The sequence below is a fragment of the Montipora capricornis genome, chromosome 3 (assembly GCF_036669925.1).
Source record: "Montipora capricornis isolate CH-2021 chromosome 3, ASM3666992v2, whole genome shotgun sequence".
Lineage (NCBI taxonomy): Eukaryota > Metazoa > Cnidaria > Anthozoa > Scleractinia > Acroporidae > Montipora > Montipora capricornis.
This window is the reverse complement of record NC_090885.1, coordinates 67,612,104-67,627,103: the sequence shown is the minus strand read 5'-3', so window position 1 is coordinate 67,627,103 and position 15,000 is coordinate 67,612,104. Positions and strand designations below refer to the sequence as shown.

At 40.1% G+C, this 15,000-nt stretch overlaps 1 protein-coding gene across 3 annotated transcripts in view; it reads right to left on the bottom strand.

The window, feature by feature from the left end:
• LOC138041581 (C-type lectin APL-like) overlaps window positions 1-15,000 on the bottom strand; it is a 52,928-nt gene that overhangs the window by 15,803 nt on the left and 22,125 nt on the right. Inside the window, exons 1-2 of one of the 3 annotated variants that reach the window (XM_068887325.1) lie at window positions 9,976-10,106; window positions 9,844-9,886 (exon numbers count right to left, since the gene is read on the bottom strand). In XM_068887325.1, coding sequence (XP_068743426.1) covers window positions 9,844-9,886; window positions 9,976-9,999 — 67 coding nt within the window. In that variant the 5' untranslated portion in view covers window positions 10,000-10,106. Of the gene's footprint in view, window positions 1-9,843; window positions 9,887-9,975; window positions 10,107-15,000 lie in introns of those variants that run through there. The other 2 variants (XM_068887326.1, XM_068887324.1) reach the window with 2 other exon arrangements.

Sequence of the window (15,000 nt, the reverse complement as noted above, 5' to 3'; positions counted from 1 at the left end):
CAATTAAAGAAGAGATTAAAACTGCCTCTCTTTCAAAATTTAAATTAAGTCTTAAGGAACATTATCTTAAATTACATTGATGATACTCTTCGTAAATAGGTTCATTTTAAAATATTACGAAAATGTTTAAAAATTACTTATTCTTTCTAGCTGTATTTTCAAGATTACGTTATACACTGTAGTTGTCACGTTTATGTGCATGTTAGTGTTTGTGTGTACGATATTTAGTGTATATGTACTCTCCGTATTGTACCTCCGCTGTTAACATTTAATTTAACTGATCCAGTACCCTGACATTTTTAACTTATAGTTATTTCAGGGTGCTGGTACCCGTTTAGTTATCTTATTAAAATTTAATTGTTTTTGTAACCTAATTTATTTAAATCTCTCGGGTACAATAAATATTATTATTCATTCAAAATATTCCCCGTTTCTGATTGGTTAAAACCACACGCAATAATTCGCCATAACCAGCTGCTGTTCACCAAATTTGGAAAAAAACTTCGTCATATTGAATCAATGAAGTCAAAAGTGCAGCCCGCTGCAAATTATTGAACCGTTGACCGAAAAAAGCTGGGGAGGAGATTGTTTTATTTTTTTGAGCAGAAAAATGGCTGCGAGTAGGTTTACAAGTTTGAGCGAAGAAAATATTTTGAATGAATAATAAAGCAATTATTGAATTCAGCTTTCGTAGAATATGAAGAATTCTGCAGATCTCGGAGGATGTTATCCACCTCGGCCTTCGGCCTTGGTGGATAACACTCTCCTCGGCCTGCAGAATTCTTCATATCCTACTCAGCCTCATTCAATAATTGCTAATTATTCATGTCGTTGTTGTTGTTGTTGTTGGAGGTAGCTTTGTTGATTGTGATTGTGCTGAAATAATGGCCTATCGCGGCCACCTACCGGGTGGCTAAGTTAATTTCGTTTGTTTTAAGTGACTAGAAGCGACTTTATTCAGAAACTAGGAGATTATAGCCATTTACAACTTCGCTAAGCGAGCGAGGAAATTGCTTTCTCTTTCTTTTCTCCGTAGCCTATAAGCTAGGTAACTTAGGCCCCGTCAACACGTATCCGGACATTTTGTAATCCGCTACTTTTTCTTTACGGATTCACCTTCATTCCACTCGTATCCGGCGAATCCGGTATGCAAACCCAAAACTCCAGAGTGGAAAGTTTTGAATCCGCACAGAATTTCGCGTGGACGGGAAATCTCGTACCCATTACGAGATTGTGTGGACGGTCGAATTCGGAAACTTTCAAATTCCATCAAGTCTCTCCCTCAATTGAAGGATTATTCTTACTTGTTATCCCTTCCAAGTGAAGTATTATCGTTCATTTTGGACACTGAAAGCTTGTTAGGGGATCATGGGAAATGAACATATGTCTTTTAACAGCCAACTCTCGTGTCTGGACTCGCAGCACTCGAACCTGGGAAAGTTGTGAGTAATAACCCTTTCACTTAACCACTAGACTACCACCATCACTAAACTGCGAGGATGTCATTTTTAATAATGTCAATAATTTTTTCTTGCCAAAAGTGCCGATGTAAACGTGTTATAACACCCGCTAAGAAGCAAGCTTACACAGTTAACTGAAATGTCGGTTACCAAACTTCAAGAGAAAGCTAACCATTTTAAAATAAAGCTTCCAGACCATTATTCAGCAATGATTGTTATATACATACTAATTAGTTTTGGTAAATAATCGGCACATTTTCTAGTCAGTTGATCTTGAGTGGTTAAGTGGATAAAGACAGTTCCTTCAAAGTGGGTGCTCCGGGTTCAAAAATCCTGTCCAGGGGCTACTTTTACATTTTTTTCGGTTTATTTGCTACCACAAGTCCTGGGACAGAGTGATCAAAATGGAGGATAATACTTCATTTGAGGAAGAGATCGTGTTGTTCAAATCCGCTGACATTACAAACTCAGATCCAGTCTTACCGCGTAATTATTCAACATGACCGCTGAACGAAATCCTATCGCTTCTATTGTCGCAAACTCACTGATGCCTTATGGCGCATGCTTTGTTGACAATAGAAAAACCGAGATGTGCCTGTGATACTAGAACAAAATACCTGGAACGGTCGTGAAACGGGGGGGCTAAACAAGTTCACGCATTAGAATCCGGCGATCCAGATGTGTGGACGTCGAAACAAAATTGAATCCGCAAAGCAAAAAACAAATAAAAAGAAAAGTCGGCGGCACTTAAGAAAATATCCGGATGCACGTTGTCTATGGACCATGGGCCTTTAGGAGCGTCGTGATGCCGGGCGGGGCAATACAACGCCTTTCGAAAACACCAACCAACAGATTTCGTTACTTCGATCGGTTACGAAGAATCGCAACAAAATAAAAGGAGTCTAAAGGAATTTGTGTTCGCAAGAAAAAGAAAGGACTTTCGTAATAAATTTCGCAATTTCGATAATATGCCCAAACGACGCAAACGTTGTGAAGGAACCGACAACTGCGGTTACGGAAGTAGTAAAAGACGTTCGCGGCGGGGGGGGAGGGCCCACCCAACTAACCGAGGGATCTCACAAGAGCTCCAGATATATGTTAACTTATTGTAGGCCCGAGAGGGTCCTCGATGTGATATAATAAACAGCGACCGTATTATACATTTAGAGCACATAGTACTATGATGATAATGCAACTCTTAATACTCGCCGGCCTCCTCAAACGCACGCGAATAGCAGATTTTATCTGCTTTTGACTTAAGTGTATAACAAGCCCAGATGCTCTTGGGTAAGACTGGAGAACTAAATGTTAATTATTCAATTTTATAGGTTCAACGATACATAGCGTCGGCAATTATAAAAGCCTCCCGTTCAGTCTTCCGTGATTAAATTAAGTCCCATATATGTCTCTAGCTCAAGATATATAGCTTTCGGAACTACGTTCTTTTTCAATCTAGAACATTACATTTCGTACGCAATTCGTCCGGAGTTCACAAAACTACAGGTGCTTGTCGTTGTTGACGAAAGTTTAATTATTTCTTTTTTGTTAAAAAACTCGCTTTTAATGAAAACCATACTACTTTACTCAAGCAACATCTGGCGGGAATACATGTAAGTCGCTTCACTCGGTCTAGAAGATAACCAACCTGCACGTTTTCTGGTCCAAATTGTTTCGCCAACATAGGTGCCTTAAGATGCAAAGAAACTCTGACAGCAACTCGTTACCCACCATGTCTTGTTGTGGATGACCATTAAAGTGCCCAGGAACGAAAACTTATGTATGTAAGTGTTAGCCTAGGTAAAACATAGGCACAAACTCTGCCACCCGATCTCCTAATGAATCACGGGTATAATGACGAAACAACAATTTCTCTTGATTTGTGAGTTTTCATCTAAGTCATCAACGCGTATGTTCCCTTTGGTCTATCGCACTTTTGTTTTCTATTTTCGACGACACACACCCTTCGCACAACACGCAGCTGAACATCACCCCGTGGCTCTCGTGCTGAGGGCGCATTGGCACCTAAGAGCATTGGTCAAAGTGCAGCGTCTTTAATTACATACACTAATTGCTTTGTTAGTCCTGCAGATAGCAGACGGTCATTGGAAATAGGCCGAAGGTACTATGAATCTTAAGCCGTTTCAGTAGTTTGAGCAACCCGTAACATACTCAAGATAACAGCTTTTCGTATTTCAAACGTACTCGCCAAAGGTAAAACGCAAAGGATTTTAACATGAGTTATGGAAGACCACACGTTTCTACCGACGAGTTGATCAGTGCTATGTATTTCGTTGATACTTGTACAGACTGTGCTACTTTGTATAAAAAACTTCCTAGACAGTGTTTGTAAGGAACAAATAGGAAATACGTAACAAGAAAAAGCCAACACGTATGAACCCGGTTTGTTGCAGCCAGGTGCGAGTTCTGCAGATTGTGTGCACCACCACGACCACGAAAAGCGTTGCGATTGCCAAGAAGTGGTTTTCATTTTGCGGAGTTGCGCGAACCTCCTGACTCTGTCGCACTGTATATTCTTGCAGTCCCTGTATGGCGCCTGATACTTCGACAACGATCATGAAGTACATCAGAGACTATTGATGCCGCGAGACGAAGTGGGATCAAAAAGGACGACAACTGCAGTAAACGTGTAGGTATCGCTTTAAGGTTAAGCGTCCACATCAAAGCCGAAGGAAATACCTGCTAGAAATAATCCAAACCCATCAAACCATGACTTTTTTGTTGGTGGACTATAGCGTAGTATCGCATCGCGAAGGTGGGAAAGAGCGGAGATACCTGTCTATGCTGATGAAGGTTGCCGTCGAAAAGGACGCTGTCGATAAACTCACCGAGAGGACGTCAAAAGACAGATTGCAGGGACCCGGACTTTCGTTCGTATTTGACACAGGGCACGATAAGGCAAATTGCGGACCTGACATCGGTTGCCATGAATGTGCCGACGGAGAAATCGGTTAATGCCAGACCGAAGAGGATAGGTGTTGGATGGCGAATGGAGCGATTGAACCTATTCCATATTGCCAAATACGTCACGAAGCCATTTCCAAAAACAGCTGCAAATCGAAGTACATGCATTTCATGATCAAATTAGCAAACACCCCCCCCGAAAATCGCAGCTTCGCGAGGTCACCATTACTAATAGATGTATTAGTATTGAAAGGGGCCAATGGGTAAGTGCAAACTTTCAATTACACGTGAAACTGCTCGAAAGTGAATTGCACTCGTCTACGTAACGGGCCATCCTTTGTTAGCCTGAGCCCCAAACGAGTAATGGAAAAGCTTAGTCAATATGAACCATTAGAGACGACAACAGTTTATGAAATTGTTGTCTTGTCTTCACCTGTTATTTGACATTGGATGAGCAGGTCGAACTTTTCTCTACAAAGTCTCCCGACCACATGAGCTGACATGGTGAACAGAGAGAACGGCCGAGAGTTAGCTTTAGAAGCTGCTGTTTAAGCATATCTCAACTTCAGAAAAGTTTTCTCCTGGGTGGGATAGAATCCGAAATTTTGAATTTTAATCACTTCAATGTTTAAATTGGTTGCCGAAAATAGAATAAATATATACTTTTCCACTTTTTCACGAGGAGCAAAAAACGTCTTTAGAAAATGTCATTTCGGCATTTATCTTTTTTTGCCAGAGAAAAACAAAATTCATGATGACAAACACTTGTTTTATGACACTTTTATCCCTCGAACGATAAACCTTTACAATAAAAAATTGACAGCTTTCTTGCTTGTTTTGACACAAGAGCAAACAACAGCATCCCACAATAAACGCGGAACTCTGCTAAAGTAATAAAACCGGTTTCCTGCCCATGTTGAAAATGCTTCATTTATTGCTCTTAAAGGCAGGTGCTAATGTGAGACTTCGGGGGATGTCGACACTTTTAGCATCCGTTTACGGCAAACAGCGAACCTGAGGAGGTCACGTGACCACCGCTTTGCTGTCACGTTTGCAGTTTGCGGTTCCGGTTTTGACGGGAAGAAGGCGCTCCAGCGTCTCTGACTGGATTAGAAATACAAGGTGCAGAAGAGTGGTTGATAACCCATGTACAAGAAGCTAGTTTTCCTGAATACGTTAGGTCAGTTTGAGGGTGAAACAGCATGGTGTCTTGAAGAACAGCAGAAGAGTAGCAAATCTAAACCCATTTCTGTGAATACGTTAGCCCTTCTAGTGGTTTTTCTTCGTGTTGGAGGAAGAATTTCATAAGTCGCTGCTACCAGAAGAAGAGAAACACCCCATTATCTTGCCTTCTAACCATCCTGTTGTGAAGTTATTGATTGATGATGTTCACTGCCGTGAACTACACGCTGGTGTTGAGCACACTTTGTCAGTTCTGCGACAAAGATTTTGGTTGGGTCAAAGGAAGATCGACTGTCCGTCAGACACTAAAGAACTGCTTGCTATGTCGCCATCACCAAACAAAGCCATTTTGGCAGCGAATGGCACCCCTGCCTGAAGATAGGATCAAACCTGCGCCGCCTTTCACCAATGTAGGTCTGGATTTTGCCGGTCCTTTGTATTTGAAAGACAGTGGTGACAAAGCATACATCTGTTTATTTACATGTGCAGTTACCCGTGCGGTACACTTAGAGTTAGTGTGCAACATGACCGTGGAGCGATTCCTCCTTGCTTTGAGACGCTTGATTGCAAGAAGAGGAATGTGTAGTGTTATTTGGTCAGATAATGCAAGAACATTTAAAGCTGCTAACAAAGAGCTACAGCAGTGTTGGAGAATACTAGAATCTGACCAAACTCAGGTTACATTGTCAGAAAGGAAAATTCAGTGGAAGTTCATCGTGGAAAGAGCCCCATGGTGGGGTGGGTTTTACGAGCGCCTTGTAAAGAGTGTCAAGACACCTCTGAAGAAAATCTTTGCCAAGGCAATGTTGGATGCCGAACAGCTAACTACTACTATTTGGTTGAGATTGAGGCACAGCTTAACAGTCGCCCTCTCACTTACCTTGGTGCCGACCCTGATGACTACAGCGTCATTACCCCTGCGCAGATTCTTATTGGGAGAAATCTCCAAGCATCTCCGACTAAGGACACTTGTGTTTCAGAACACACACATCTAGAGCCCTCACTAAACGATTTCAGTACCACCAGAGACTTGTAAATGGATTTTGGAGGCGTTGGCATGCTGAGTATCTGAAGTCTCTGACACCCCTCAAGAAATGGTACCAAGTTGGCCGTGAAATCTGTAAAGGTGATTTGGTCCTTGTGAGTGAAGATCACGTAGCTCGTGGTCAGTGGTCACGTGCACGTGTGGAGGCCGTCCACCCAGGTCGTGATGGTCTTGTCCGGTCGGTTACCCCGCGCGTACCACATCTGGAAGTCTTACCCGTCGTCCAGTTCAGCGACTTCACCTCCTTGAAGCCTGTGATGCTGATTTAGCTGTTGAACTTAACTGAACTATGTGGAAACATTGTTGAACATTTTGTAGTGGAACTTATAAATTTTTCCATGTGCTCGTGTGTTTATGGTTGTTGTGTCGCGTAGAAATTGTAATCCTTGTTGCGTTTGAAGAATAAAGCGTTGAATTCACTGATATCATACTGCTAGTACATGCGCAGGACTCATTTTAGCGCATATTTTTGCTGTACTCTGCATAGCAGAGACGCCGGTGAAATCTTTGACGAAAACTGAGGTGAACATACAAATGTAAACCCTTCATTCTCTATATATCTATTATGAAACCTTTGAACCCCGTTTAGTTTTTTAGGATACTTCGCTCACGTTATACAAACATGAACTAGAGGAAACAATCCCGAAAGACTTCGCAAGAACGAAGTTATATTTTTATATGACGTTTTCGTCAACGTCGCTGTCGTGACGGAGACGCACTATAAAAAACGTGGTGCTTTAGGCACACGCTGATTTGACTGTCCCTTGAAAATCTCTCTTCGTAGATCGCTTCCAGCCTTTACGTTGTCTCCCCTTTGTACTGTTCCTCCTTCATTTTATTTAACATTTTTAAATTTCATGATACACTCGCGTGCAACGAAATGACTTGTCATAAGACGAGGAAATTTCACAGCAAACCTAAGTTATGCAGGCTACTAAGAATCGCACGATTTGTGTAAAAAGAATAGTTTTGCCGCAGAGAGGCGTGAGTTTCTGGGACTCAACTAAACGTGAAACCCGAAAAATTTCTTTCTAAGTACTCGAGAGGGTCAGTACAATCTCACGGCTCTTGTATTCTAAACTCCGCCGCGTTTTTGGGAACAGAGTACTGCAATCTCAATTAACGTAAATTTTCGTAAGTTACCTTTCTCACCATAAATGGCAGCTCTCTTGAAACACAGGTTGTCCGTCCACATCCGTGAAACGCGCCGGAGTCTGTCATTTCTCCCACAATCGTCATTTTCATTTAATACAGGCGTCCTTATCCAGTTATCAAAATACGTTTTCGTCCGTGTCGTCCAGCGGAAAACTCCCAAGTTTTTATCTTTCACCAGACCAATCCAAACGATCTTTTTTCTTAAGAGCCAAGTGTGCATATCCAAATTGGTTTCGGGCCGCTTATTTAAGCTGGCCATTCCGCTTGATTTTCCTGGCAACACGTCAGTGAGTCACTTCCAATCCTTCTTAGTGCTGTAAGCTCCATCACACGATCCATTCCAGTTACGCCATTTATGCGGACACATTCGAAGAACCTGTCAAATGAATATTCGCCTCTGATATTCAGTGAGACGGCGAGATACGTTTTAGAAGGCGCCCCCCGTGAACGACTCGGGCCACCTATAGGGAAAAATTCGGGTGCTCCGAAGAGGAGTCGAAAACTTCATATGAAACTTACGATTATAACTGAGTTCGAAATGTTCTACGACCGTAGCAAGAGAAGCCGGACTCCCATGGAACGGAGCCAATTTCACTGGATATGAGAGTTATCGATTATGAACAAACGTGTTGCAGCTTGTGATTACTTCGTCTCAATAGCGATTTCCTCTCTTTGTCAATTGGATAATTTATCCCGTAGAAAAGGCCGTGGCTTTTAACCTGCACTTTCTTAATGATTGTATCATTTCGGTGTAAAGTCAAAGCTTTAAAAAGAGATCTCGAAAGTCGCTAACGACCAGATGTCAGTAGTTTCGATTTATTTAATGGATGGCAACACCACCATTTTCAGGGGCACCAACGTCAATTTTCGGAAATATCTGTTTACGGAAAGACAATTTGAGATCTAGCATTTTCGGAACATTTGTTGTAAAAATTTTCTTGCCTTGGCCTGCCTGTCCTAGGATTTTCGCATATCTAAAAAAATGGTATAATTCCCCATTTTTAACCGGATTTTTTACCCTAAAAAGGTCAACTAGAATTTTTCGGGAGCCTTTTTTCCCTGGCTGAAAGTTTTCGAAAAGGTAAGTTTTGGATCCCTATAATTTTTCGGGATCACTGAGGACTTTTTCAAGCTTTCTTTTTAGTTGGGGAATCCGAACAGATGAAAAATTTTTAGGTGATAAAAACTATGGCTATAATCTACCGTTTAAAGACCTAAAATACGTTTCAACAATGCTATGTTTAAGTGGGTTGGTGAACTACATTCTCGTTGGGTGCACCCTTCATTTTGGCAGCCCAAACACATGATACATAACAAAAGATGATCCTTCCTAAAACTTGGAAGTTCCCTCAAACAGTGTCCTCGTATAGTTTTGTTTTTTTGGTTTATTGCCGATTCAATCGTCACTGTGTCTTCTCTGAGAAAGTCGATTTTGATTATTTAGGGTGTGATTGCCCTGGATTGTGACACTTCCTAAAGGTGGTCAACACGACCCCTGACCTAAATAGAATGACAAAAGCTACTTGATTTCCGTCCATCAAACAAGACGGATGTTGATTTTTTTCAGTATGAGTATAATTTCGCATAATACGCTTATGTTCAAACACAGGTATTGACAATTTTATTCTAATTCCTCTGAGTTTTCTTTAAAAGTGTTTGTATTGCAATGCACCAATTACTTAAATCCTTGTGCTCATTTTAGTTAATTTCCGAACTCGTATGTCTTCCCTCCTTTAAAAGGGGTCTTTGAAGCAAAACAGAATTTTTTTTTCGCCCTGGTTTAAAAGCGAATTGTTTTCCCTCTTTTGTGGGGAACGCGTCTTCATTGGTATTTCGCATATGACAACCAAACCTGTACATCATTTGAGCTAATTGTATTTCGCGTTCCAAACTAGAAATCCACCCTGATTATTCGTTCCCAGTTGGGCTAACTTCCCGTATTAAAAACAAAGGTTTAGATTCGTATAAGAGTTACCCAGCACGCCTTCGATTTTTTAAATGTTGATACGATTGGTGTGTTGTCCCTTTTAAAGTCCTTTTTCGTAAATTCATTACCAATTAGACGAGGCAAGTTCTCACCTTGAGCGTAGACCAAGAGGAGGACTTCATTTGTCACATACAGCTGTTTTATACCATGTGAAAACAAAATCGAAATTTCGCTTGTACATTAATCTCTCTACCTGAAGAATTAAAACAGCATTAAATTCTTACCGTTAAAATGCAAGGTGCGAACATTGTCCGATTTGAGCCCGCACTTTTTTTTATCGTTTTTATCTGTTCAATTGCGTCAGTGAATATTTCCTTCCCCTGTCAAAAACAAGGCCACTTAAAAATATTCATAGCTCATTCGTAGCTGGTAACAACCCTTAAAAAATCGTTTGGGCTTACGTTTATGTTTATTCAGTCTGAACCTATCATATTAGATTGACAAACTGCATTCAAAAAGTCCTTTTTTAAAATAATTAAAATGTGGCAGCAGTTTTCTCGTTCTTTTTAATTGTTAGATTAATTCGTTTTGAAACGGAAGAGACGTGATGCACACAAAGCACAGCCGTTTTTACGAGGAAAAGATTTGGTAATTTTGAGAACACGCGCTTCAGTTGTTCCTTCTCAGTTCCCAGACAGTGTTTGAGTTTTTAAAACAACCCGCCCACCAACAACCGGAAAGTCCACATTCTCCTCTCCAGAGCCTGGTATTGATCGATCCTGGCCTGACTAGGGATTCTTTTCAGTAAGCAAATACTTTTATAATACACTCCACAAATTCACGTAGTTATGACTAAACAAGAGTTACATCGTTAACTGCTGTGTCACAGTGCGGTCCCACCCGACAAGAGCTGCAAAATCAAGTTCAAACAAAAATGAACGGAAAGTCGTCTTGCAATTTTCCACGAAAATGGCGAGCAACATCTAAAAAAAAACCAAAGAAAAGAGGGAAAAAACTCTGAGCCCCTACTAAAACAACACGATGGACGTTTTTCAAACCGGGGGAAAAAACGGATTGGGTTTTGGGTAAGCCGTCAGGAAGCACTATGCCGGTAATAATCTTCTGTCTGTGATAAATTACCAAGATTTCTCATATTTATGTATATTTTTCGTGTTTTGTTTCGTTATATGTGCTTTTGCTTTCCATTATGACAACTAATATCCTTACTATGGACACGCTACGAACTATTCTCGATGAAAAACTCGCTCCTTTGAAGGCGGAGATCGCTGAGCTGACGTTGCCAACGAACGTTGCCAACGAATTAATGAACGGTTCATTGATAATGTAAGAAAGAAGAACGACGAAGTTTTAAAAAAGTTAAGTGAGAAAGAGGCAGTAAACAAGACAATTGCTAAGGAGAATGAATTCCTAAAATCAACAGTTAAAGCACTAGATTCACAAGTGAGATAATTACAATCTACCTGTAATGATATGGAGCAATACTCACGACGTGAATGTGTGAAGATTCAAGGGATTCCTGTCTCCGAACAAGAAGACACCAACAAGATCGTTATGAAAATGGGCGAACTAATGGGTATTGAAATAAAAAAAGATGATATATCGGTCTCCCACCGACTTCCTACGAGCCACAAGTACAAAGGAAAAAACTGTACCTGCTATCATAGTCAAATTCGTTCGACGTGATGCGAAAAGATAGATTTTATAAGGGTCGAAAGCGTCTCAGGGACTGTACTACTTGTGATCTTGGTTTTCCATCTGAAAGCCGTATTTTCATTAACGAGAGCTTGTCAGAAGGAAATAAAGAACTTTTCAACGCGTCTGTAAAGACCAAGTAGGAACTCAAGTTCTTATACATTTGGACTTCAAATGGCAAAATCTATCAGAGGAAAACCCAGGATAGTCCTGTCATACCTATCAACAACAAGGATGATTTGAAGAAGCTATATCCAAGATGAGTAAAATAACTGTGATTTTATAATGTAATGGCATCCTGTTTACATTGCCTGTGTGGGGAAAATATAATGAAACAGGAGCCCATCACCCGGAGCCTCCATCCAGACTATGTCCTTGAGTCAACCTTTGCCCGTATCTTTTTATTTTTAGAATATTTTGTGAGACGAACGCGATCACTGGTGCGTGACTGCTTGTGACGTAATACAATAACTTTGTTCTGATTGGACGGCATAATGCATTCGCGGGAATTCGAACGTCTAAAAATAAAAAGATACGGGCAAAGGTTGTCTCCAAGGGTTTATATGGGAGATTGAGGCTCCCGGTAATGGGCTCCTTATATAATGAAATTTATGCACATAGTTTTTATAGACTCAAATTTAACATGGAAACCACAGGTCGAGTATATTTCAAAAAAGATGAAGAGAAGTCTTGGAATATTATCTAAAATTCGCTATTATGTAGACATCACTATCTTAATTAGCTTATATTATGCTCTGATATCCCATTTTTTAATCTATGGAATAATTGCCTGGGGCAACACCTATCCAACTACTTTACAACCTCTCTTTGTTTTACAAAAAAAAAAAAAAAGCTTTGCGCTACATGACATTCTCAAAATTCGATGAGCACTCAAGTCCTTTGTTTAAAAAATTAAATATTATTAAACTACATGACCTGGTCTCCTATCATATTGCATTATTTATGTATAGATTTAAAAATAGATTATTACCTCTTGTTTTTGATACCTTTTTTTCTGAAGTGAGTGAGGTTCATCAATATAATACAAGATCTGCAGCGAAACAATCATATTATACCTTTCCAGAGTTAGAACGAACTATTGTAAATTTAATATAAGATTTCTAGCGCCTATGATTTGGAATTCAATTAAAAAAGAGATTAAAACTGCCTCTCTTTCAAAATTTAAATTAAGTGTTAAGGAACATTATCTTAAATTACATTGATGATACTCTTCGTAAATAGGTTCATTTTAAAATATTACGAAAATGTTTAAAAATTACTTATACTTTCTAGCTGTATTTTCAAGATATACCTCTTACTAACCGAGTTCGAGGTCCGTACTGTAAGTTACGGACCGAGTTTTTCCCCGTTGATTTATGGCCCAAGCGCGAAGCGCGCGGGCCATAAATCAAGGGGAAAAAACGAGGATCCGTAACTTACTGTACGGACCGAGAAAACGAGGTTAGTAAGATATTTACTATATCTCTGAGGTTAACCGGCACGCGGGCAAGGAAACTAGTCAAAGTGAAGCGGCAGGTTCAACTGCCACAAAGAATGCCGTGCCAAAATCCCAAAAGCTAAATCTTCTTGGCTGTTAACTTTGAAATAGTTGCTTGCAAGATTCAAACAGTTTTCAGTACACGTTTATGCAACAGAAATGACATGTAAAACTCGCTAGATGATGTTTTGTCGAAATTTTAAAATTAGCGGGCTGTACAGCGGGCCGTACTGTAGAATACGGCCCGCTAATTTAGCCAATTACAGCGCGCGTACTATCTGACAGATATAATAATACGTTATACACTGTAGTTGTCACGTTTATGTGCATGTTAGTGTTTGTGTGTACGATATTTAATGTATATGTACTCTCCGTATTGTACCTCCGCTGTTAACATTTAATTTAATTCATCTGATCCAGCGCCCTGACATTTTTAACTTTATAGTTATTTCAGGGTGCTGGTACCCGTTTAGTTATCATATTAAAATTTAATTGTTTTTGTAACCTACTTTATTTAAATCTCTCGGGTACAATAAATATTATTATTCATTCAAAATATTTCCCCATTTCTGATTGGTTAAAACCACACGCATAATTCACCATAACCAGCTGCTGTTCACCAAATTTGGAAAGAAACTTCGTCATATTGAATCAATGACGTCAAAAGTGCAGCCTGCTGCAAATTATTGAACGGTTGACCGAAAAAAGCTGGGGACGAGATTGTGTTATTTTTGTTGAGCAGAAAAATGGCTGCGCATAGGTTTAGAAGTTTGAGCGAAGAAAATATTTTGAATGAATAATAAAGCAATTATTGAATTCGGCTTTCGTAGAATATGAAGAATTCTGCAGATCTCGGAGGATGTTATCCACCTCGGCCTTCGGCCTTGGTGGATAACACCCTCCTCGACCTGCAGAATTCTTCATATCCTACTCAGCCTCATTCAATAATTGCTAATTATTCATGTTGTTGTTGTTGTTGTTGGAGATAGCTTTGTTGATTGTGATTGTGCTGAAATAATGGCCTATCGCGGCCACCTACCGAGTGGCTGAGTTAATTTCGTTTGTTTTAAGTGACTAGAAGCGACTTTATTCAGAAACTAGGAGATCATAGCCATTTACAACTTCGCTAAGCGAGCGAGGAAATTGCTTTCTCTTTCTTTTCTCCGTAGCCTCTAAGCTAAGTAACTTAGTCCCCGTCAACACGTATCCGGATATTTTGTAATCCGCAACTTTTCGTTACGGATTCACCTTCATTCCACTCGTATCCGGCGAATCCGGTATGCAAACCCAAAACTCCAGAGTGGAAAGTTTTGAATCCGCACAGAATTTGGAATCGCGTGGACGGCAAATCTCGTACCCATTAAGAGATTGTGTGGACGGTCGAATTCGGAAACTTTCAAATCCCATCAAGTCTCTCCCTCAATTGAAGGATTATTCTTACTTGTTATCCCTTCCAAGTGAAGTATTATCGTTCATTTTGGACACTGAAAGCTTGATAGGGATCATGGGAAATGAACATATTTCTTTTAACAGCCAAACCCTCGTGTCTGGACTCGCAGCACTCGAACCTGGGAACCCCCTTCACTTAACCACTAGACTACCACATCACTAACTGCGAGGATGTCATTTTTAATTAATGTCAATAACTTTTTTCTTGCCAAAAGTGCCGATGTAAACGTGTATTAACACCCGCTAAGAAGCAAGCTTACACAGTTAAACTGAAATGTCGGTTACCAAACTTCAAGAGAAAGCTAACCATTTTAAAATAAAGCTTCAGACTTAACCATTATTCAGCAATGATTTTATATACATACTAATTAGTTTTGGTAAATAATCGGCACATTTTCTAGTCAGTTGATCTTGAGTGGTTAAGTGGATAAAGACAGTTCCTTCAAAGTGGGTGCTCCGGGTTCAAAAATCCTGTCCAGGGGCTACTTTTACTTTTTTCTTTTTATTTACCACCACAAGTCCTGGGACAGAGTGATCAAAATGGAGGATAATACTTCATTTGAGGAAGAGATCATGTTGTTCAAATCCGCTGACATTACAATCTTAGATCCAGTCTTACCGCGGAATTATTCAATATGACCGCTGAACG